The following is a 24,758-nucleotide window of genomic DNA, read 5'->3' on the forward strand; positions in this document are numbered from 1 at the left end:
ATGTGAACATCGCAAGGGCGATGGACAAGTGCGGGCGACTGTTGCATAGACCATCGCCTCATGCGCCTCACCGTGTCCATAGCCGGCCAAGACATGACATCGTAAGTCTGGGCGTTACCAGAAAACGACAACACTTCCAGACTGTTTTTGTTGCAGAACTTCCCAAAGAATATATCCCTTGATGATATCGAAACCCACTGGAGCATGCTCAAGTCCATCATCCTCAACACCTGGAATAATAATAACCATTGCCGAAAAGATAAAAAGCACCAAGGGTGATTTGATGAGAATGATACGAACATTGAACGGCTCTTTTTCACCCTTTTATCTGGCAACAAAACTGACACCTCTTTTACAAGGAGTCATGTTTGCATTGACCACAATACCTGCAGTCATAATGCAAACAAAAAACACAACTCTGATAATGTATGCACTGTCCTTGAAGTTGATTGGTCCACACCCGAGACAGCTTTCCTTAGAGCCCAGTCTCACATGGGTTGGACCAGATGACGCCAAAAGGCGCACAACTCAAAAGACAATGCACCATCAGAGTATGAGAGCTCGGGGTAAGCATTTACTCCATTGGAACCTCATTTGCCAGTAAAAAATATGATAATTGTTTTTTTACCCTTCTATCTGGCAACAAAACTGACACCTTTTTTACAAGGAGTCATGTTTGCATAGACCACAATACCTGCAATCATAATGCAAACAAAAAACATAACTCTGATAATGTATGCACTGTCCTTGAAGTTGATTGGTCCACATCTTATACTCTGATGGTGCATTGTCTTTGAGTTGTGCGCTTTTTGGTGTCATCTGGTCCAACACCATGTGAGACTAGGCTCTAAGGAAAGCTGTCTCGGGTGTGGACCAATCAACTTCAAGGACAGTGCATATCATTATCAGAGTTGTGTTTTTTGTTTGCATTACGACTGCAGGTATTGTGGTCTATGCAAACATGACTCCTTGTAAAAAATGTGTCAGTTTTGTTACCAGATAGAAGGGTAAAAAAACAATTATCATATTTTTTACTGGCAAATGAGGTTCCAATGATTGAACGGCTTGTCGACACAAACACGAAGAACCTTTTGCGTGCGGCAGAACGACACAAAACCACGAGGCCAAAAGAGAGGCTCACGCCATAGTGAAGGCGGATGTCCAACGCCGAGTGAGGGAGGGAGCTCAAACACAAATAGGTGGACAGGGAAAGTCCCGGAGATCCAGCCGCCGGTAGACAAAGGAGTTGCTTAGCTGAGCAGTTACATCATTGGAACCTCCTTTGCCAGTAGCAAAATATGATAATTGTTTTTTTGATCCCTTTTATCTGGCAACAAAACTGACACCTTTTTTTACGAGGAGTCATGTTTGCATAGACCACAATACCTGCAGTCATAATGCAAACAAAAAACACAACTCTGATAATGTATGCACTGTCCTTGAAGTTGATTGGTCCACACCCGAGACAGCTTTCCTTAGAGCCTAGTCTCACATGGGTTAGACCAGATGACGCCAAAAGGCGCACAACTCAAAGACAATGCAACATCAGAGTATGAGAGCTCGGGGTGAAGCATTTACACCATTGGAACCTCATTTGCCAGTAAAAAATATAATTGTTTTTTTTACCCTTTAATCTGCATTATGGCTGCAGGTATTGTGGTCTATGCAAACATGACTCCTCGTAAAAAAAGGTGTCTGTTTTGTTGCCAGGTAGAAGGGTAAAAAACCAATTATCAAGCTGAGCAGTGTTCATTGGAGCGCTGTCTTTCAGACAGCTCTGTCTCTTCACCTGAGGACGACTGCTTGCGTTGTGGCCGAAACGTCCTGAGAATTAAATTGTTATTATTTTATTATTTCCCTTCTACGTGGTGACTTTACCGAAAGAACCAAGAAGATGAATCCCTGCCGCAGTCACGAAAGCTTTACATCGAAAACTATTTTGTCTTTTGTTAACGTGACACTTTTTTGCTGATTGGCCGCGTCGGGTGGTTGGAGGGTTATGACACGTTAATAAATAACACGATCTCACCCAAAAAACGTCTATCATAAGGTACTAAATAAATTAAATCACGACGTTTCGGGCACAACACAAGTGGAAACAACCACAGCAATAAACAATTGATGACGTGGGCAAAAGGAGGCTGCTTGTCACACAAGGCTATATACACGCAAGAGGGGGAGGGAGGAGCCAGGGAGGAGAGATAGAGGGATGGTCAGGCACCACCACGACCATCATTCAACACCAATATCCTTGAGGCGGCAAACATTAAGGGCATCACCACGACCATCAGCCAACACTCAGATGGACTGGCCACGTTGCTAGGAAGCCCGGCTGCCTGGACTCCCGGCTAAACGCAGGACAGCTGAGGCCCCCACAGACGACGCGCTCCGAGGACAACATCAGGATCAACGTCAAACACGTTCCTCCTTCGGAGTGGGCAGGTAGGAACTTGGTTGGACGGCGCATTCGTGCAATCCGTGTCACGCGGCGCAAGCCCAGTGGGGCGGCGCGTCACGTGGCGCTGAGCCCGCCCGAAGCGCTCTATGAAATACAAATCGAGGTCGGGGCTATGCACGACAGACAGACAGACAAATAATCCCTGGTGGGCAGTGTGGAACTGTTGTTCCTACCTGTACAAGTGGCCACGTCAACACTGCCAACTCGGGGAGGGAATGACGCAAGACAGAACCACGTGGACGGTCCCACAAGGGGGAGCGGTCGCACTCGACGAAAACGATCTCCGCCGTGCCGCAAGGGAAAGAAGCATCAACGCGAGTAGAGGCTCGCCACCAAGAAGGCCCCCCCCAATCATCATCCACCACCACCACCATCACACACCCCTTGACCAACCACTGCAGCAGAATCTGGGGCTTTCGGACCCGACCTTTCCAAGCCATTTTCAGATCCACAAACTTTACCCACCAGTAGGAGAATCACTCGACCCCCGAGTGACCGCCGATGATGATGATGATACATCTTACGAGACATTTGTTGCCAACGCAAGGGCCCCCCACCAGCACTGAACAATTCACGTTGAACGCGTGTTTTTAGTTGTTGCAAACATCGCTCCGCATGGACAACCGACTCAACGGCAGATAACAACAACAGCAGCAGCAACAGCATCAACAACAGCATCAACAGCAGCATCAACAGCATCAACAACAGCATCAACAGCAAAAACAACAGCATCAACAACAGCATCAACAGCAACAACAACAACAACAACAACAGCATCATCAACATCAACAACAACAGCAACAACAGCATCATCAACAACAACAGCGGCAACAACAACAGCATCAACAGCAACAGCATCAACAGCATCAACAACAACAGCAGCATCAACAACAGCATCAACAACAGCATCAACAACAGCATCAACAACAACAACAGCATCAACAGCAACAACAGCAACAACAACAGCATCAACAACAACAGCATCAACAGCAACAACAACAACAACAACAGCAGCAGCAACAACAACATCATCAACAACAACAGCAGCAGCAACAACAGCTTCAACAACAACAGCGGCTTCCCTCACCTTGCAGCGAGCGTCTTCCCTTGTCCCGGCCTCCGTCCGTCTCGGTCTCTCCACCTCCTCCTCCTCGTCCGTCGTGCCCCTTCGCCGTGGCTGCCCTCAACTCCACTCCCGGCTCTCCGCCTTCTACCCCCCCTCCTCCCCCTCCTCCTCCTCCACCTCCGTGTCTTTGTCCCTTAGTCACCTCTCCCCTCTTCTCTCCCCGTATCTCTCGGTTTTCTCCACCTCGTCGTCCCCTGCTCAGCTCCTCCTTCGTCTCCCCCGTCGCATCTTTCCTGGACTCTCCTCCTCCTCCGACTCCCTTTCGCATCTCGTCCCTCGCGTCCCCTCTCACGCCCCCCCCTCCCTTCGTCGCCTCTCCCATCTCTCCGGCACTACCTCCTCCACCATCTCCCCCTCCCTGCATCGTGTCTCCTGTACCACCGGTTCCTCCTCCTCCCTTCACTGTCTCTCCACCACCACCACCACCTCCTCGCGCTCTCCCCATCTCTCTGGCGTTCTTCGGATCCCCCCCTCCCTTGCCGTCCGCGTCTCCGTGGGGCGGCATCAGCAGCGAGCGCACGTCGCTGACCCGCAGCTCCCCGAAGGGGTCCCTCGGGGACGGAGGAGCCGGAGCAAGCGTGGGTTCCCTGCGGCGCCGTGCGGCGGCGGCACCGCCAGCGGCGTTGCCCCACCCGTCCTCGCTCAGCCCCTCCATGGGGGCCGGGTGAAGCGCGGAGACCCGCACCCGGGGCGGGGACGCGGAGTCCCGGCGGGAGGCAGAGTGGCGACTGGGGCTGCGGGAGTTGCGATCGACGGCGTGGGAGAAAACCTGGCGAAAGACACGGAGCCATCGCAGTCAACGTTTGTACGTGTTTGCTTGAACTTGGTGTCTCTGTGGATATCGATGGGTCTCTGCGTGAGTCTATGGGTCTCTGTGTGAGTGTGGGTCTCTGTGTGAGTCTATGGGTCTCTGCGTGAGTCTATGGGTCTCTGCGTGAGTCTATGGGTCTCTGCGTGAGTCTATGGGTCTCTGCGTGAGTCTATGGGTCTCTGCGTGAGTCTATGCGTCTCTGCGTGAGTCTATGGGTCTCTGCGTGAGTCTATGGGTCTCTGCGTGAGTCTATGGGTCTCTGCGTGAGTCTATGGGTCTCTGCGTGAGTCTATGGGTTTCTGTGTGAGTCTATGGGTCTCTGCGTGAGTCTATGGGTCTCTGCGTGAGTCTATGGGTTTCTGTGTGAGTCTATGGGTCTCTGCGTGAGTCTATGGGTCTCTGCGTGAGTCTATGGGTTTCTGTGTGAGTCGATGGGTCTCTGCGAGTCTATGGGTCTCTGTGTGAGTGTGGGTCTCTGTGTGAGTCTATGGGTCTTCGTGTGAGTATACGAGTCTCAGTGAGTCTATGGGTCTCTGCGTGAGTCTATGGGTCTCTGCGTGAGTCTATGGATCTCTGCGTGAGTATATGGGTCTCAGTGTGAGTATACGGGTCTCTGTGAATCTATGGGTCTCTGCGTGAGTCTATGGCTCTCTGCGTGAGTCTATGCGTGAGTCTATGTATGCATGATTTAACTTCTTTCCACCGTACGTAGCCAACTGCGCTAATTGGAGGTTGCAAGGAATCTGCATTAACCACGTACTTTTGTTGAACATGCAAACAAAAATGCTCTGATAATATATATACATTATGTTTGGTGTTGGAACATCTGAACATCTCCTGTATCATTGCCAGAAAGGGTAAAACATCTTCCGATCTTTTTACACGCTTTTATTTAACTCACTTCGTCTGTTGTATCCTCAAAAAATTAATATTGTAACTAAATTTTTACACACTTCCCAATGTGCTATCGACTGCAAACTAGGTATGTCATGCTGATGACACACGATATTCTATCATAGAAAATCCAAAACATGTATTTTTAAACATTTTACACGCTTTTATTTAACTTACTGTATGTGTTGTCGTATCCTCAAATCTTGTAACTCAATTTTAACCGTATTCCCAATGTCGTATCAACTGCAAACTTGGTATAGCTGTCATACTGATGACAATACTATATTCTATCATAAAAAAATATATATATACTAGCTGTACTACCCGGCTTCGCCCGGGACTTGGATCCACCACGCCCGGCCGCCTTTGTCTCCCCAGTGGCGATGTTCATACCTGGCGTCGCGCCTCGCGTTCTTCGGCGGTTTCCTCGGCACCTGCGGCCGACGTCACTTCCCGTTCGCGATTGCGTCGCACGTCGCGTTTTTCAGAGGTTTTCTTGCGACGTGCGTTTGACATGTGTTCTCGGTTTCTTTGGCGTCTCGCTTCAAGTTCCTCGGCAGTAGCTTCGGCGCGCCAGCGCGCCTTGGCAATTCGTTTCTTCTCGCGGCTTTGTTGCAACGCTTCTGCCGTTTGCGCCGCATGGATAAACGCCGCCCGTTCACGTTTTTGCTTCTTTTGGTCTTCGGTCAAAACGCGCTTTGGTGCAGGTATGGAGGCTGCTTCGTCGGTCGTTGTACGGGCTTTCTTGTTGGCTTGTTCAGTTGTCGTGGTTTGCGCTTTACGCTTTCCCTTGCTTGATGTAGACATGGATACTTGTTTTCTATGCAATAGAAAGGAACTTAGAATTCACTCCAGCAAGTTCACACGTGCATGGGAAAACACGACCAATAGCGCTGAACGCAAAAGCGTCAACACTAATTGTCGGTTCACAGTCGGGTTGTAAATCCCTACCAATGGGGCAACCCAACTGTAGTTTAGAGTCGTGTTGTAGTTCCCTACCAATGAGGCAACACGACTGTGGCGCTCTAAAGTCGTGTTGGAGATCCCTTCCAATGGGGCCCTTCCGATGGGGCAACACGACTATGGCGCTGTGAAAATAGTGTTGCGTGCCCCCGATTCATCGGGTCCGAACGAAACGTTGACCTGACGCCTTTCGGTATGACCAGTCTGTTTCCACCTTGCGGTGTTAACACGTCTCTGCCATTGGCCATACAACTCAAGTTGTAGACGGTTGGCTCGGATCATTAGCTTTAGGTGAAGTCCGGTTCGCTACACAAAACTATAGACCGACACAACACTAAATTCCCGTACACATGGAAAATCACTGTGTACCGGCTTCCGGATCCTTGAGATATCCGTACGTCCGGAAGGTAAATGTGGGGAAACCCATGGTACAGAAAACGCACGGTTGGCCGCACCCCCCTCCGGAGAAGTTGATGTGCCAGGACATCACGCAGTGAAGAATTTAGCTGAGCGTTTAGTGTATTTTTAAAGCATTTTTAACGCAAAATAAAATGTTCCCCTCACTACCAGCGTGCGACTTGGCATGAGCCGTCTCCCCCACGAAAGGCGCGTGAGTTGGGATGGTCATGCACATGAATAAATAATAAGTATAACCCGTAAAAACAAAGTTTTTCACTCAAAATTCGTTATATGCGTGGCAGCGAACTTAATATAAAGGATTAAAAAATATATTCGCCTGTGAATGACGCGGGGATCGATCCCGCGACCTTTGGCATGGGAAGCACCGAGCGGCGCGGTGAAATTAATAAATAAAGTTGAATATCACTAAATCGATCATTAAACCACTTTAAAGGTGACGGATAAAAAAACTGACATGCCTATTCCCATCGCGGGGCACGGGACGTGCCTCCCGGCAAATCCCTCGCAAGTGAGCGTACACAGACGGACAGACAATTTTTGAGTACGACGTTTCGCTGGTAATTGCATCCAGCATCAGCGAAACGTCGTACTCTGAAATGGTAATTGTTGTGGTTTCACGCTTGAACACACCGGTGGGCTAAAGCAGTGAACTATTAGTCTTTTATCAACGTGACACTTTTTTACTGATTGGCCGTGTCGGGTGGTGGAGGGTTACAACACATTAATAAATAAGGCGATCTAAAACCAATAACGTTGTTTATGAATAATGGTCGCGAAAGCCTACGTGTTACAAATTGACTCACTTTAAACTTAATAACCAGGCTACAGTCTACATTGTAGACTGCCAGTACACCCACCCAGCTTAATAACCAGGCTACAGTCTACATTATAGACTGCCAGTACGCTCACCCAGCTTAATGACTATTTGTACAGTCAACATTTAAAGAATCGATTCTTGGCGCGTCGGGTTAAAAAGTAATTACACAGTTGTTTTTTCATTGGTATGTAATGTTTGAAAGTTTTCAGAAGATTTTAAATGTATTTTCCCCCCGGGCAACGCTGGGTATATCGAGTTTATACCACAAAGTCGTCGCTTGACACGGGTGGGGTGTCGAGGCCTAGTACCGTGCAGAGCCTCCGGCCTCGCCTAGATTGCCCACCCGGCTGAGGCTGGGTACTGTGGCCGTTACCCCCCCCCCGCGCTACAATAATAATGTCTAATCGCTATAATTTTATTATCTACCGACCCTATAATAGTAATTGCACACATTGGGGTGGGGGGAGGAGTGAAGAGGACGTGAAACTTTGATGAATTTACCTCAGAGTCGCGTGTTAATGCGTGCGCATATTTTTAACGGGAATTAAAAATGGCGTCCACCCCGCAGCAAATGCGTCGCTACCCGTTACCAGGGGCAACCGCCGTGGAAAACCAAACGGACCAATCGTGTCTCGCAAATCCCTCACATTTCGTCCAATGAAACTGCGTATGGTCCGGCGACACACAGACAAACAGACACACACACAGACAGACAGACAAACAGACAGACAGATTTGCGATTTTATATATATAGATGCATACATACATAGACTCACGCAGAGAGCCATAGACTCACAGAGACCCGTATACTCACACGGAGACTCATAGACTCACACAGAGACCTATAGACTCACACAGAGACCCATAGACTCACGCAGAGACCCATAGACTCACACAGAGACCCATAGACTCACACAAATATATATATTTTTGTTAAACAACCTTTTTAACGGCTCTAATTGTCCATGCTCAACTGACCGCGGTCCCTTACATCACGGCAAGCCTCGGGGAGCCACGCCCGGGGGGGGGGGGGTGTGGAAGGAGGGGAGGGGCGATGGGGGAAGGAGGCAGGGTGAGGGGCAGCTCGGATAGTACATTTCAGTAAAGTGTACTTTAAAATATTTTTATTTACACGTTTTTTATTAACTCACTCTGTCTGTTGTCATTGTTGTATCCTCAAATCTTGTAACACAATTTTAACCCACTTCCCAATGTGGTATCGACTGCAAACTTGGTATACTTATGTCACTGGTGAAAAAACTATATTCTATGATAAAAAAATTCAAATTATATATTTTAAAACATTATTTTTTAGACGTTATGTTTCGGCTTGGGTATAATTGTCCACGCTCAACTAACGTTGGCTGTAATTGGCCACGGTTCCTTACATTATGGCAAGCTTCAGGGCCACTTCCTGGAGTCGTGGAGTTCTGCCATTACGGGTACATTTAATAAAAGCGTGTTTAAATTTTTTTTTTTATATTACTTATTCAAAAGCAAGCCGGCTATCACAAATGAGAGCTCAACGAAGTGGCTTATCATCACGTGCAAATTTATAGCAGCAGCCAAATACTCTAAACGCATAGAGACAAATAGAGACTCATTAGAGATACACAGCGACCCAGAGACCCACACTCATAGATAGCCACAGAGATCCAGAGACTCGTATAGAGCCATAGAAAACCACAGAGACCCGTACCCACAGAGATCCACAGAGACCCTAACTGCTCTAAACGCCGATTTAAAGCTTTCGTGACTGCAGGGATTCATCTTCTTGGTTCTTTCGATAAAGTCACGTAGAAGGGAAAAAATAAAAATAAAACATAATAAAATACAATTCTCATGACGTTTCGGCCACAACGCAAGCAGCCGTCCTCAGGTGAAGAACAGGTCTGTCGGAAAGACAGCGCGTGGTGTTTCATTCAGACGCTGTCTTTCCGACAGACCTGTTCTTCACCTGAGGACGGCTGCTTGCGTTGTGGCCGAAACATCGTGAGAATTGTATTTTATTATGTTTTATTTTTATTATTTTATTATTTCCCTTCTACGTGACTTTATCGAAAGAACCAAGAAGATGCTCTAAACACGTGACGTTGAAAAGAATCAGTGGACTTGGAGACAAATCCACGCGACTGCGGGGAGAAAGTTACGCAAATATTCAGCAGGCGTCAGGGTCATGATCGAACCCGCGAGCTCCTATACACCAGGCAACAGGCAAGGTAGTTAACATCACCTCTGAGCCACAGTGGCACCTTCGAAGAGCACCCCCCCCCCCCCCCCCCCCCCGAGGCTTCCGTCAAGAATCTGCGCTCCCTGCTGGAAAACAGAGACCCAAGGACCTGCTCCGACAACTCAACCAGACCGGGCAGCCAACAGCTTGCAAAAGGACCCCTAGCGAGCGAGTCTTTAGACTCTTTAGACCAGTGGTGGGGAACATTTTTACTGCCAAGGGCCATTTGGATATTTATATAACATAATTCGCGGGCCATACAAAATTATCAACTTCAAAATTAGCCCGTTATATTTGGTCAAACATTTCATTAACTCGCCCCTAATGCGATGGCCGGAACCGCTTCTCTTTGGCGAGGCGTATAGTGATGTTAGCCGGTGTTGATGATGTTGCTGCTACTCGCAACTGCCTTTCCAGGTTTGCTCCGAGATTTATTGAATTTCGAGTCCCGCCTGCGGTTGCCTTGGCAGGGTCAGATCAATAGATTTTGCGGGCCTTATACGGCCCGCGGGCCGGACGTTCCCTAAACCTGCTTTAGACTCTTGAGCGACCAGACGTCACCAATACAATGATTGAGACCATGTTGAAAGGTCCCTGGACTTCACACACACACCACACACACTCCACACACACTCCACACACACACCGCTCACACACCACTCACACACATGCCAAATACCACTCACACACCACACACACTCCACACACACATGCCAAATACCACTCACACATCACACACACACACCACTCACACACCACTCACACACCACTCACACACCACTCACACACCACTCACACACATGCCAAATACCACTCACACCACACACACACACCACTCACACACCACACATACTCCGCACACACTCCACACACACCACTCACACGACAACAACCGCCATTAGCCACTAAGTGGCGGTGACGTCACCACAGCGCTTGTCCCAGGCCGTGTGCACGTTAAGGTCACGTGAAGTGTCGAACGCCCGCTGGCAGGAGGTCACGGGGCAGACCCAGGTGCCATGGGTCAACTTATTGAAATGACTGGCTGATGCACCACCTATGCCCCCTACTGTGCCAACTTGCTGTGTTTTAGCCACCCAGCGCTCCACTCATTGTTGCGAGCGTCGCTCCTCCGCCTTCCGTTGTTGTTGGAAGGCGACTGCCTCCAACTGCCTAGTAACAGCGCCCTTCACGAGCCTCCTCCACAGAGGCCGATCTTGACGCCGCTCTTGACACTGCTGGTACCAGTCATTGGCAAGTCCACTTCGCTCCACATTCTCTCATACCACGTCACTCCATCTCTTCTCCAGTCCGTGTCATGCTTGTTTAGCTATTGGCTGAACAAAAGCTATTTAGGCATGCGGTGGCTGGGCATATGGGTGACATGAACCAGCCAACGCAGCTTTTCCTGCCGGAGGAGCTCACCGGTGGGACTGTGTCCAGATCTTTCAAGAAAATGTGACCTCACATAATCCAACCTAGTTAAACCCAGGATAGATTGTAAGCAGGCCAGCCTAAATGTTTCTAACCAGCGAAGATGTTCCATTAGGGGGGTCCACGTTTCGCAAGCATAGAGAAGGGAGGGAATGACTGTGGCCGAGAAGACCTGAAGCTTCGTGCGGAGCAACAGACCAGGTAGCTTCCACAGAGCGTTACTCAACCAATGAAAAGATAATGCCGCTCGACTGATTCGGAGCGAGACCTCTGCTGTCAAACCGGAGCCGGTTATGAGCACACTGCCCAGGTATGGGATACTCTCCACTCTCTCCACAACTACCCTATCACCAATTGGGAGTTGTGGGGGTGGAGTGTCTGATGGTACAACATACCCAGGCAGGGGCTTAGTTTTGGTGGGGCTGATGGTAAGGCCCCACCTCTTAGTGGCAAGCTCCAGGTTCAGCAGCAGCGCCTCCAACTCCTCCTCTGAGTGAGCAGCATTAACCAGATCATCAGCAAACATAACAAGGTTGACCAATAGGAAGTCATCCCTCGACTGCACCCGGGCCATCAATCAGCCTCCCATTGTAGCTGTACAACAGGACAGCCATGGAAGGTTGCTCAAACTACGTGGTCGAAAAATGTTAACTGTGGGAACCAAAGGACATCCCTGTCATACCGCAAGGTGAACAGGGAATGACTCCAACTCCCGGCCACGTAGCTTTACCCGGGCCTGCCCACCAACTAGTAAGGGTTGTCATGTAAACAGAGCATGCCAATTCGTCACCAGTACAGCACTAGTGTGTAGTGTAGTGTATAGTGTAGTATACTAGTACAGCACTAGTGTGTAGTGTATAGTGTAGTATACTAGTACAGCACTAACCGGTGTGTTGGAGAGCAAGCCACAACATTTTAAATCGGAGTACAACGTTTCGCCAGTAATTACAACTAGCTTCATCAGGCGACAGCCAGATTTGTGGAGAAGTCCACCTGTTTCGTTCCTTATATAGAGGCGTAGATGTGGTGACCACGCTTCTGCGCTCTTGCGCAAAGTGGGGGGGATTACTGAGTCAACGTACATTATGCGAGCCCTTTGATCTTGTCCTTCTCATCTTTTGTGTGTATTAAAATAGCCGTACCAACGGTAATCCCTATTGAAGTACGGTGGCCTGTATAGGCATGCATTTAAACAAAGTATTATTTGACGATTCGCTGAATGGAAGCGAATCATAAAATAATACATTAACGACACATTCATATATTTATGTGATCTAACCCTAGTATGGATATTGGTCGCGAAAGCCTATGTGTTAAAATGTAGCGACTACGCTTGATTTCAGTGTTCAAATATTATCTAAATTACATTATACACTAAAAGCAAACATACTTAAGACACTGAGTGGTAAGTGCAGAATCAGAATGAGAATCTGTAAAAGTCAGCAAGTAACAGCACCTATGAAGGCCGGCACTGTGGCACACGAGGGGGTGGGTGGCCAGCACCATGCCTGGCCGCCTTTGTCTCCCCGGTGGCGATGATTTTACACACCGCTACACCAGGTACTCACTTGAGGCTGTGTCGACCGAGGGGAGGCCCAGGACTGGTTGATGTAATTGTCAGCGGGTTCACAGCGCAACGCTCTAACCGCTACTACACCACCGCTCTCCACACTACATTATACACTACATAGATAAACGTTTAACAATTTTTTTATTTATCAGATAGAACTCATTGAGCTATATTTGCTCTTTTTCAGAAGTTACCTGTCCACAAATGATAGCTCAACGAAGTGGCCTTATCATCATCATCGTGTGGAAATTTTAAAGCAGCCCAAAGACTCTACACGTGTGACATTGAGTCTAAATGTGGAGGGAAAAACTGGAGGACGCGGAGACAAATCCACGTGATCACAGGGAGAGAGAGACACAGACTCCAAATTTCAAGCAGGCGTCAGGGTCGGGATCGAACACACGACCTCACACACTTAAACAATCAAAATACTGCACGACAAAAATATTAACTATAATCACCCATGTGATGCAGATTCTTAGACATTGGAGTGGTAAGTAAAGAATACAAATTATAATCTGTATTCATACTGTAGTAGGTTTTCACCCTTTCATCTGGTACAAAACTGACACCTTTATACAAGGCATCCTGTTTGCAATAACCACAACACAAGCAGTCAAAATGCTTGTGTTGTGGTTATTGCAAACAGGATGCCTTGTATAAAGGTGTCAGTTTTGTACCAGATGAAAGGGTAAAAACCTACTACTATATTTTGCCACTGGTAAAGGAGGTCTTGATAGTGTATTCATACTGTCGGAGGAATACGAAGCGCTATAAAGATGCTCACCCCGAGCCCTCGTTACTTTGATAGTGCATCGGCTTTGAGCTGTGGACGCCTTTTGGTGTCCCTCTGGTCGAGCACCAATTGGGTCGAGGCTCAAAAGAAAGCCGTCCCAATCAGTTTCAAGGACAATGCCAATATATTAGAGTGTGTGTTTTTGTTTGCATTTTGACTGCAAGTATTGTGGTTAATGCAGTGACATGAATACTCGTAAAAAGGTTTCAGTTTTGTTGCCAGATAAAAGGGGAAAAACCCTATTATAGCTGTAAAGATTTTTGTTCACAGATGTGTCCAGTAGGGGCACGGTGTAAGAACGTGACAACACACACGATAGTCCGGTTATATGCGGTAACTTTTTCTCACGAGGGATATTTACTTTTTTAGTCCGTCTGTGTGTCGTTATTTAAGCGAATTTCACAGAGCAACCGCGCATTTAAAGCACTAAACACACACAATATGTCATGCAAAAATGTGCGAAATATAAGCGATTTTAAATAACATTCAAGATTATTTATAATCAACGTTTTTGGGTTTAGATCGCGTTATTTATAAATGTGTCGTAACCCTCCACCACCCGACACGGCCAATCAGCAAAAAATTGCCACGTTGACAAAAGACAAAATAGTTCACTACTTTAGCCCACCGGTGTGTTGAAGCGTGAAACCACAACATTTACACGTTTTTTTTACGTGTTAAACTGAAGATTATTTAGTTGATTATTTGCAGTCTTTGAAAATCCTGTGCCCCCCGAAAGCGTCCGGATAATCGACGATCTCCCGTATAATCCATGAACTACAATCGACGGTCCAATGTATAATCGAGCTCCTAGAGACCTATAAGAATCAATGATCCACTGTACAATTGATCCACTGTTCAATCGACGATAATCCTCTGTTGAATGAGAAAACTGTTCCCCCTTTGGTTTCAACTGCCCATGGCTGGGTGATGGAATTTCACTGCACCTCCTGGAATGCGAATCGCATTGTGCGGAGCCATTATACCACACAAGGACAAAGATCCCCCATGTAGCCTCTAGCAGGCTGTTGGGGCAAGTGCTGTTAGTAGCACGCACAAGGACAAAGATCCCCCATGTAGCCTCTAGCAGGCTGTTGGGGCAAGTGCTGTTAGTAGCACGCACAAGGACAAAGATCCCCCATGTAGCCTCTAGCAGGTTATCGGGGCAAGTGCTGTTAGTAGCACGCACAAGGACAAAGATCCCCCATGTAGCCTCTAGCAGGCTGTTGGGGCAAGTGCTGTTAGTAGCACGCACAAGGACAAAGATCCCCCATGTAGCCTCTAGCAGGCTGTTGGGGCAAGTGCTGTTAGTAGCACGCACAAGGACAAAGATCCCCCATGTAGCCTCTAGCAGGCTGTTGGGGCAAGTGCTGTTAGTAGCACGCACAAGGACAAAGATCCCCATGTAGCCTCTAGCAGGCTGTTGGGGCAAGTGCTGTTAGTAGCAAGTAGCACGCACAAAGACAAAGATCCCCCATGTAGCCTCTAGCAGGCTGTTGGGGCAAGTGCTGTTAGTAGCGAGTAGCACGCACAAAGACAAAGATCCCCCATGTAGCCTCTAGCAGACTGTTGGGGCAAGTGTGGTTAGCAAGCAGCAATGAAGGTCGTCACTTTGGCACATGAGGGGGTGGCTGGCCAGAACCATGCCCGGCCACCTTTGTCTCCCTAAGTGGCGATGTTTTACGACACACGCCACACTATGCACATTGAACTTCTTTAGCACCGTATGAAGCCAACCACGTCAATCGAAGGGACGGGGGAAGTATGACAAACTATGGGTCTCTGTGCGAGTCTACGGGTTTATGTGCGAGTCTGTGGGTCTCTGTGTGAGTCTATGGGTCTCTGTGCGAGTCTACGGGTGTCTGTGCGAGTCTGTGAGTGTTTGTGCGAGTCTGTGGGTCTCTGTGAGAGTCTGTGAGTCTCTGTGTGAGTCTACGGGTTTATGTGCGAGTCTGTGGGTCTCTGTGTGAGTCTGTGGGTCTCTGTGTGAGTCTGTGGGTCTCTGTGTGAGTCTACGGATCTCTGTGCGAGTCTATGGGTCTCTGTGCGAGTCTACGGGCCTCTGTGTGAGTCTATGGGTCTCTGTACAAGTCAAATGTTTCGCTCTAGGTGACCGCTGCAAAGTATGATTGTGTTTTGATTTAGTGTGCTGATCTTTAAAGGTGCATTGAAAAATGTTGATACTCCGACTGATGCTCCTGCTGTTGTGGAGTGACTCATTCAGCCAGCTATGGCTGCAGCGTTTTGGTGGTACATGTTGTTTATGTCGTTTATTGTGAAAATTCGGTCACAGTTCCTATGATCACTGTTACATGGCTTTTATGGCTTTATTTTGGTGATTTCTAAAAGTTTTTTGTTTTTTCCTGGATTTTTCTGTTTGCGCACTTTAAGATGTTTTCTTGTTCATGTTTTTTGTTTGTTGCGGTTGCACCCGATTCAAGAGTCGAATGGCTCACAGGGCTATACCAAATAAATGAAACTGAAAAAAAAACATGTGTGTGTGTACGGGTGAACTTTCTATCGCAGCCAACCGTGCAAGATGGGTTGGAGTGGGGGTCGTGTCGCACGGTGTGTGTTGCTGCATGGGCCGGATCAGCTCAATAACAACGGTAAGGGGCTGCTAGACTTCTGTGCAGCCCATCGGCGCATCCACACAACATCATGGATGCACGCCGGGTCCAAGCAATAACATCAGCTGGACTACATAGTGACAGAACAGCGGATGCGAGCCCATGTCCTTGACACCAGGACCTACTGCGGAGCTGATCAGCCCACTGACCATCATCTTGTCATCTGTAAGATGCGCCTGCCATTCTTCCACTCCGGTGGTGGGTGTCCATCTAGGGCCCCGTTCAAGCTCACATTTGCCTGGTCTCAGCTAGCTGATGACAGTTGCAAGTGAGAATATCATCATTGCCTGCAGCTGGGGTTGACATCGTCCCCCACTCCTCCTGATGCTGAGTGGTCCCACTCTTTAAGAAGGTGGACCGCATCGACTTTAACAACTACAGGGGCATCTTCCTCCTCAATGTGCCGGGAAAGGTCCTAGCAAGGATCATTGCCAGGCACGCCGAGGAGAGGCTTGCGGAGCCCCAATGTGGTTCATAACGACTCCCGAACTGGGGTCACCGGTGACGATTTTCTGAACCGGTCCTGGGCCTCCCCTGGTCGACTCAGCCTCAAATGAGTACCTGGTGTGGCGTGTAAAATCATCGCCACCGGGGAGACAAAGGCGGCCGGGCGTGGTGCTGTCTGATTCTGTACCTTTCACTCCAATGTCAAGGGCTCTGCATCATGGCGATGATGCGTGTATATCCAGGGAGCTTAAAAAACATGCTAACACTTATATGGGACTATTTTTTTTAATGTAACATGATAACACATTCCTGCGGAGGGAGCTGGTAGGAACGTTGGGTTGCTCGGTCAATGGCCAGGGTCAACGGCGGCGTGGTGTATTCCGCAAATATGCCCGACTGTGAGGGCGGGCACAAGCCGGCGTGAGTAGGTGAAACGTTGAGTTTTATAAGGGCACCACGGGGTGAGCAGCCCCTCCCCACCCAGCCCCACCCCTCCCACCCCCACCCAGCCCCACCCTCCCCACCCAGCCCCTCCCCACACTCCCCACCCAGCCCCACTATCCCCACCCAGCCCCACCCTCCCAGCCCCACCCTCCCCACACTCCCCACCCAGCCCCACCCTCCCCACCCAGCCCCTCCATCCCCACCCAGCCCCTCCCTGCATGACGGACGGACACAATAATCCCCTGTGGGCTGGTGTAACCAGGAGGTTCCTACCAGTAACACATGTCATGTTAATAACTTCAAAAAGTCAAAGAATCTCCCACTTGTTCACCACCGTTGTCAACACGTGGCCTGGAATCTTCTCCAGGTGGTCTCCAGAGCCCGGAGGGGGCACATTTCTCGTGGTGTTGTTGCAAATTCTCAAAAGAGTAAAAAAAAACGTACAGTATTTTCAGTGTCCAATTATGTTTGCTTGTAGTGTATAATGTAGTGTATATCAAACTCTTAGGTTTTTTCGATAAAGTCACGTAGGTAAAAAAATATATATATAAATAAAATAATATATCACGACGATTCGGAGGCAACACAAGTCTACGTCGTGATTTGTTATTTTATTTCTATTCATATTTTTATTATTTTTTTACCTACGTGACTTTACCGAAAAAAACCTAAGAGTATGAATACTTGCAGTCACGAAAGCTTCAAATCTAGTGTATATCAATTTTGAACACTGAAATCAAGTGTAGCAGCTACTTTCTTTTTGGTGCCGTTGACCAGAATGGGTTGCATCCTTTAAAGCGGTTTTGTCCATTCCGCCGCCTGATAAATATTACAATTATCGATGATGATGGTGATCATCATCTATATACCCGAGAGTATGAGACACCACAGTAGTTAGTACCGTACCATATACAATTCCCTCGCTTGGCGCAGTAGTAGTAGGATGCGTTCCTGAACAGTGCCCGTGTGAAGAGAAAACAATTTCCAGAACCCCGCCATGAAGCGGTAATAATGACGACGATAACGTGTGGCGAGATACGACGTGGGTAGCGCTGCGACTACTGCTGCTCGGCAAAGTGCCTACTACTGTGGTATGTTGGATAATACGGCTCTGGTGGGTGGCTGGGTGGGTGAGTGGGTGGATGAGTGGGTGAGTGAATGCGTGAGTGAGTGGGTGGGTGAGTGAGTGGGTGAGTGAGTGGGTGAGTGGGTGGATGAGTGGGTGAGTGGGTGGGTGAGTGGGTGGGTGAGTGGGTGGGTGAGTTAGTGGGTGAGTGAGTGGGTGAGTGGGTGGATGAGTGGGTGGGTGAGTGGGTGAGTGAATGGGTGGGTGAGTGGGTGAGTGAATGCGTGAGTGAGTGGGTGGGTGAGTGAGTGGGTGAGTGAGTGGGTGAGTGGGTTGGTGAATAGGTGGGTGAGTGAGTGGGTGAGTGAATGCGTGCGTGAGTGGGTGGGTGAGTGGATGAGTGGGTGAGTGAGTGGGTGGATGAGTGGGTGAGTGGGTGGGTGAGTGAGTGGATGAGTGGGTGGGTGAGTGAGTGGATGAGTGGGTGAGTGAGTGGGTGGGTGAGTGAGTGGGTGAGTGAGTGGGTGAGTGAGTGGGTGGCTGAGTGGGTGGGTGAATGGGTTGGTGAATGGGTGGGTGAGTGAGTGGGTGAGTGGGTGGCTGAGTGGGTGGATGAGTGGGTGAGTGGGTGGGTGAGTGGGTGAGTGAGTGGGTGAGTGAGTGGGTGAGTGGGTGGCTGAGTGGGTTGGTGAATGGGTGGGTGAGTGAGTGGGTGAGTGACTGGATGAGTTAGTGGGTGAGTGAGTGGGTGAGTGGGTGGATGAGTGGGTGGGTGAGTGGGTGAGTGACTGGGTGAGTGAGTGGGTGAGTGAGTAAGTGAGTAGGTGAGTGGCTGAGTGGGTGAGTGAGTGGCTGAGTGAGTGAGTGGTTGAGTGGGTGAGTGGATGAGTGGGTGAGTGACTGAGTGGGTGAGTGGGTGACTGGGTGAGTGAGTGGGTGAGTGGCTGAGTGAGTGGGCGAGTGAGTAGGTGAGTGACTGGCTGAGTGAGTCAGTGGGTGACTGGGTGAGTGACTACGTGAGTAGGTGAGTAAGTGGCTGAGTGAGTGAGTAGGTGAGTGAGTGGCTGAGTGAGAGACTGGGTGAGTGACTGGGTGAGTGAGCAGGCCCTAGGCAGAGTGCCTACTACTGTGGCCGATTGAATGATTCGGCCCCGGATGGCAGCCCGCACAGGTCACGGTGTAGTGGGGTAACTCCTCACCCCCATTCAAACGTCTGGTCGTGATGGAAGAGTAGGCCAATTCCCTCTGGGGCGGGAAGATGCTCTCTCTAGAGCTACAGCAGCGCCAGCAAAGTCACTTGCAGGGTTTCAGCCCCTTGCAGTCACCGTCCAGGTACAAAGATAACGCCAGATGTCTCGCGCTGCCTTAACAACTAAACAATAAACATTTTCTAACTATTTATACCTTCTTGGTTCTTTCGGTAAAGTCACGTAGAATGGAAATAATAAAATAATAAAACTAAAACATAATAAAATAATTCTCACGACGTTTCGGCCACAACGCAAGCAGCCGTCCTCAGGTGAAGAACAGGTCTGTCGATAAGACAGAGTCATTCAGACTGGCTTATCGACAGACCTGTTCTTCACCTGAGGACGGCTGCTTGCGTTGTGGCCGAAACGTCATGAGAATTATTTTATTATGTTTTATTTTTATTATTTGATTATTTCCATTCTACGTGACTTTACCGAAAGAACCAAGAAGATGAATCCCTGCAGTCACGAAAACTTTAAATCGAAATTTAACTATTTATACTTCACCAGGTAAGGTCCCTCAACTGAGATGCTCTGGAGCTCTTTGTTTGGAAGTGACCTGGCTAACACAAGTGAAAGCTCAACTAAGCGGCTTATCATCATCGTCGTCACGTGCACATTTATAGCAGCAGCCAAATACATGGATACCCATTAAGATACAAAGAGACCCATTGAGATACATAGAGACCCATAGAGACCTATTGAGACCCATTGAGATACATAGAGACCCATTGAGATAAAAAGAAACCCATTGAGATACAAAGAGACGCATTGAGATACATAGAGACCCATAGAGACCCATAGAGACCCATTGAGATACATAGAGACCCATTGAGATAAAAAGAAACCCATTGAGATACATAGAGACCCATTGAGATACATAGAGACCCATTGAGATACATAGAGACCCATTGCGATACAAAGAGACCGATTGAGATACATAGAGATACAGAGAACCACTGAGATACATAGAAACCCATTGAGATACATAGAGACCCATTGAGATAAAAAGAAACCCATTGAGATACAAAGAGACGCATTGAGATACATAGAGACCCATAGAGACCCATAGAGACCCATTGAGATACATAGAGACCCATTGAGATAAAAAGAAACCCATTGAGATACATAGAGACCCATTGAGATACATAGAGACCCATTGAGATACATAGAGACCCATTGCGATACAAAGAGACCGATTGAGATACATAGAGATACAGAGAACCACTGAGATACATAGAAACCCATTGAGATACATAGAGACCCATTGAGATACAGAGAACCATTGAGATACATAGAGACCAATAGAGATACATAGAGACCCATAGAGATACATTAAGACCCATAGAGATAGAGAGAGATGTATAGATACACAGAGACGCATAGAGACCCATAGATATCAATGAAAACGCATGAAACACCCACAGAGATAATTAACGATACAGTCGACCCATAGACTTAAACTATTAACTATTTTTATTTTACCACGTAAGGCCCCACTGTTTTTTCAGAAGCAAGTTGGCCATCACAAAAAAAGTAATATTTAAAAATGCTTTTTAAAAAACACACTTTAATGAAATGTACCCTACTAGTAATGGCAGAACTCCACGACTCCAGGAAGTGGCCCCGAGGCTTGCCATAACGTAAGGGACCGTGGTCAACTACAGCCAACGTGAGTTGAGCGTAGACAATTAGACCCAAGCCGAAACATCTAACCTATAATAATTAATGTTTAAAAATACTTTTTTTTAATATATATAGAATATTGTATTGCCATCAGTATGACATAAGTATAACAAGTTTGCAGTCGATACCACATTGGGAAGTGGGTTAAAATTGAGTTAAGATTTGAGGATACGACAACAACAGAGTTCACAAAAAGTGTGTAAAAAGATTGTTTACAATTTTTTTGTTTCCTTTTTATGATAGAATATAGTATTGTCATTAGTATGACATACGTATAACAAGTTTGCAGTCGATGCCACATTGGAAAGTGGGGTAAAATTTATTTACAAGATTTGAGGATACGACAACAGAGAGAAAAAGTTAAATAAAAGTGTGTAATAATGTACAGGTAGTCCTCTACTTACGATGGAGATGCGTTACGACGACCCCATTGTAAGTCAAAAATATCGTAAGTCGAAGATGGCCTATAGCCTACCCAGGAGTCTTACAGAATGGTGATAATTTAGCAAAACAGAGCAATTTACAGTACCGTACTGTATAAACTATATACTGTATGTATTTATTAACTACAATACTGTATGGCACAGTAAAATATAAAGTAAAAAAACAAGGTAAATTCTTAGCCTACCTATATGAACTGCAATTTCATAGAAAGCTTGTTTCAGGAAACAATCCTATCTATATATATAAAATCGCAAATCTGTCTGTCTGTCCGTCTGTCTGTGTGTGTGTCTGTGTATTGGACCATACGCAGTTTCATTGGACGAAATGTCAGGGATTTGCGAGACATGATTGGTCCGGCGGTTGCCCCTGGCAACGGGTAGCGACGCATTCGCCGCGGGGTGGACGCCATTTTTAATTCCCGTTAAAAATAGGCGCACGCATTAACACGCGACTCTGAGGTAAATTCATCAAAGTTTCACATCCTCTTCACTCCCCCGCCACCCCAATGTGTGCAATTACTATTATAGGGTCGGTAGATAATAAAATTATAGCGATTACACTGTATTATTGTAGCACGGGGGGGGGGGGGGGGGGAGTAACGGCCCCGGTACCCAGCCTCAGCCGGGTGGGCAATTTAGGCGAGGCCAGAGGCTCTGCACGGTACTAGGCCTCGACACCCCACCACACTATAGGCCGTACATACTACTGCACAGCGGCCGAGGAGATCGTGGCTGGGGGGGGGGGGGCAGGGGTAGCAGCCCATCTGTGTATATATGTAAGGTTATTAAGAAATATATTTTTCACCCGGGCAACGCCGGGTAGTTATGCTAGTCTGCTGTAAAAACTTTGAACATGCATTGAACGTATCGTGGTAACCCTCAAATGAAATCGCTAAAGCTACGCATCACACATGCATTGAACGTATCGTAACGTATCACATTGTACTGTACTCACCAAGATGCTGTCCGTCGTGTCGTATCACTGTCGTAAGATCGAAATATCGTAACTCGGGGACTATCTGTAACTCCAAACGCGTGAGCCGGAGATAAATCCACGCGACCACCACGGAGAGAGGGAGACCGTAGTGGGAGCTGCAGGAGGCCGTGTGCTCGGTGGCAGATGACGGGGAGCTCTGCATGCAGATATAAGCTACCCGTGGGAGGACGTTGGACTGCGAGAAGGGCTGCGTGCAGATGCAGCACTTGTCGTAGTAAAAAATATATATACATGAAAAAAAGAGAGAACGAGAGAGCAAAAGAGAGAGGGGGCAAAGAGAGAGGGGGGTAGAGAGAGGGGGGGGTAGAGAGAGAGGGGGCAGAGAGAGAGGGGAGTTACATAAAGCAAAGATTAAAATAAAAAACTAAATGATGAACGAAGCAAAGTGCCGACTACACCGAGCATCTTCTTGTTTCCTCTGATCATAAAAACAACGAGAGAGACGCAAACTCCAAATTTCCAGCAGCAGGCACTAAATAGTCAGCGTCGGTGTGGGAATCACGACCTCCCGTACACCAGGCGAGGTAGTTAACATCTCATAGCGTATCGTTTACTTTTAAACCAAAATCAATTATTTTTGTTTGCTCTGTTGCTATTAAGGGCAAATCGACAACACAACGCACACATCGACGAAAAGGTTTACGCTCCTAAACATGTCAATTCTCGGTTTACAACAACAAAGAGACCCCCCCCCGACCCCCTCGGGCCTTGTCGCTCCTGCCGCCGAGGAGCGCCCTCACCCGGCAGAGGCGTCTATCCGAGGCCGGTATCTCGACCCGAACCCCTCCCCCGTGCCACGTGAGAACGGGCGCGCGGCTTTGTTTGGATTCGATTTTTTTACTTTCGGACTTTTTATTGAAGGCGTCCAAAGTAATTAATAATAAAGTCACAGGGAACTCTTGAACGTGCCTCTCACACACAGAGAGACAAAGACACACACACAAACACATATATACACACAGATACATATATACACAGAGACAAAGACACACACACAGACAAAGACACAAACACATACACACACAAAGACATACACACACATACACAAAGGCACATACATACACAAAGACACACAAAAGACATACATAAAGACATACACACAGACACAAACAGACACACACGTACACAGACATACACAGGCACACACACACACATCACGTGTTGGACAGGCTGCATAGTGGTGGTGATGCTGCTGCTACATATATAATCTGCGTGTGTACATCCATGCGTGTGGACGCTTTTTATTCCTTAGTTTAAAACGCAAAAAAACAATCACCAGCAGCTTTCACCTCGCTCGCCACAAACCCAATACCGCCACCAACACAAAAAATCGCGGCACGCCACTCTCTCTCTCTCCTACCTCTCCCTACCCACCTCACTCTCTCCTACCTCTCTCTCGTTCTCTCTCTCTCTGCCGGCCTCTGCGGGAGACAAGGTTGGCAATCCGCGTAACGGCGGTAGCGGTGAAAAAATGGCGCTCCTCCTACTCAGCAGCAGCAGCCACAACAAAGCCCACACCCGCCTGTCTGTGTGTCTGTCTGTGTGTGTCTGTCTGTCTGTGTGTCTGTCTGTGTGTCTGTCTGTGTGTCTGTCTGTGTGTGTGTGTGTGTGTCTGTGTGTGTGTCTGTCTGTGTGTGTCTGTCTGTGTCTTGTCTGTGTGTGTCTGTGTGTGTCTGTCTGTGTGTATCTGTGTGTGTGTCTGTGTGTGTGTCTGTGTCTGTGTGTGTGTCTGTCTGTGTGTCTGTCTGTGTGTGTCTGTCTGTGTGTCTGTCTATGTGTCTGTCTGTGTGTGTGTCTGTGTGTGTGCCTGTGTGTGTGTCTGTGTGTGTCTGTCTGTGTCTGTCTGTCTCTGTGTCTGTGTGTGTGTGTCTGTATGTGTGTGTCTGTCTGTGTGTCTGTCTGTGTGTCTGTCTGTCTGTGTGTCTGTCTGTGTCTGTCTGTGTGTCTGTCTGTGTGTGTGTCTGTGTGTGTGTCTGTGTGTGTGTGTCTGTGCGGTAGTGTAGCAGTTAGCGCGCTGCGCTATGAACCTGGCGACACGGGTTCAATTCCCGCTCACGGCCGACACCAGTGACGGTTATTTGGACCGGTCCTGGGCCTCCCCTAGGTCGACTCAGCCTGAAATGAGTACCTGGTGCGGTGTACAGTGAAACCTTGGATTGCGAGCATAATTCGTTCCGGATACGTGTTTGTAATCCAAAGCACTCGTATATCAGTTGTGATCACGTGACGCTCGGCAAAGCGTATACACGTACTACTCGTATTGCAAGACCTCGCTCGTT

At 48.0% G+C, this 24,758-nt stretch overlaps 1 protein-coding gene across 1 annotated transcript in view; it reads right to left on the minus strand.

Annotated features, from left to right (window-relative positions):
• LOC133360627 (uncharacterized) overlaps positions 1-24,277 on the minus strand; it is a 52,064-nt gene extending 27,787 nt beyond the window's left edge. The window contains exons 1-4 of the mRNA XM_061579422.1: positions 23,869-24,277; positions 22,438-22,684; positions 5,683-6,109; positions 3,546-4,353 (exon numbers count right to left, since the gene is read on the minus strand). Coding sequence (XP_061435406.1) covers positions 3,546-4,353; positions 5,683-6,096 — 1,222 coding nt within the window. The 5' untranslated portion in view covers positions 6,097-6,109; positions 22,438-22,684; positions 23,869-24,277. The remainder of the gene's footprint in view (positions 1-3,545; positions 4,354-5,682; positions 6,110-22,437; positions 22,685-23,868) is intronic.
• Between the last annotated feature and the right edge of the window lie 481 nt (positions 24,278-24,758).

The sequence above is a fragment of the Lethenteron reissneri genome, chromosome 69, assembly GCF_015708825.2.
Source record: "Lethenteron reissneri isolate LAM-NWPU_2019-01 chromosome 69, ASM1570882v1, whole genome shotgun sequence".
In the NCBI taxonomy this organism is placed as follows: domain Eukaryota; kingdom Metazoa; phylum Chordata; class Hyperoartia; order Petromyzontiformes; family Petromyzontidae; genus Lethenteron; species Lethenteron reissneri.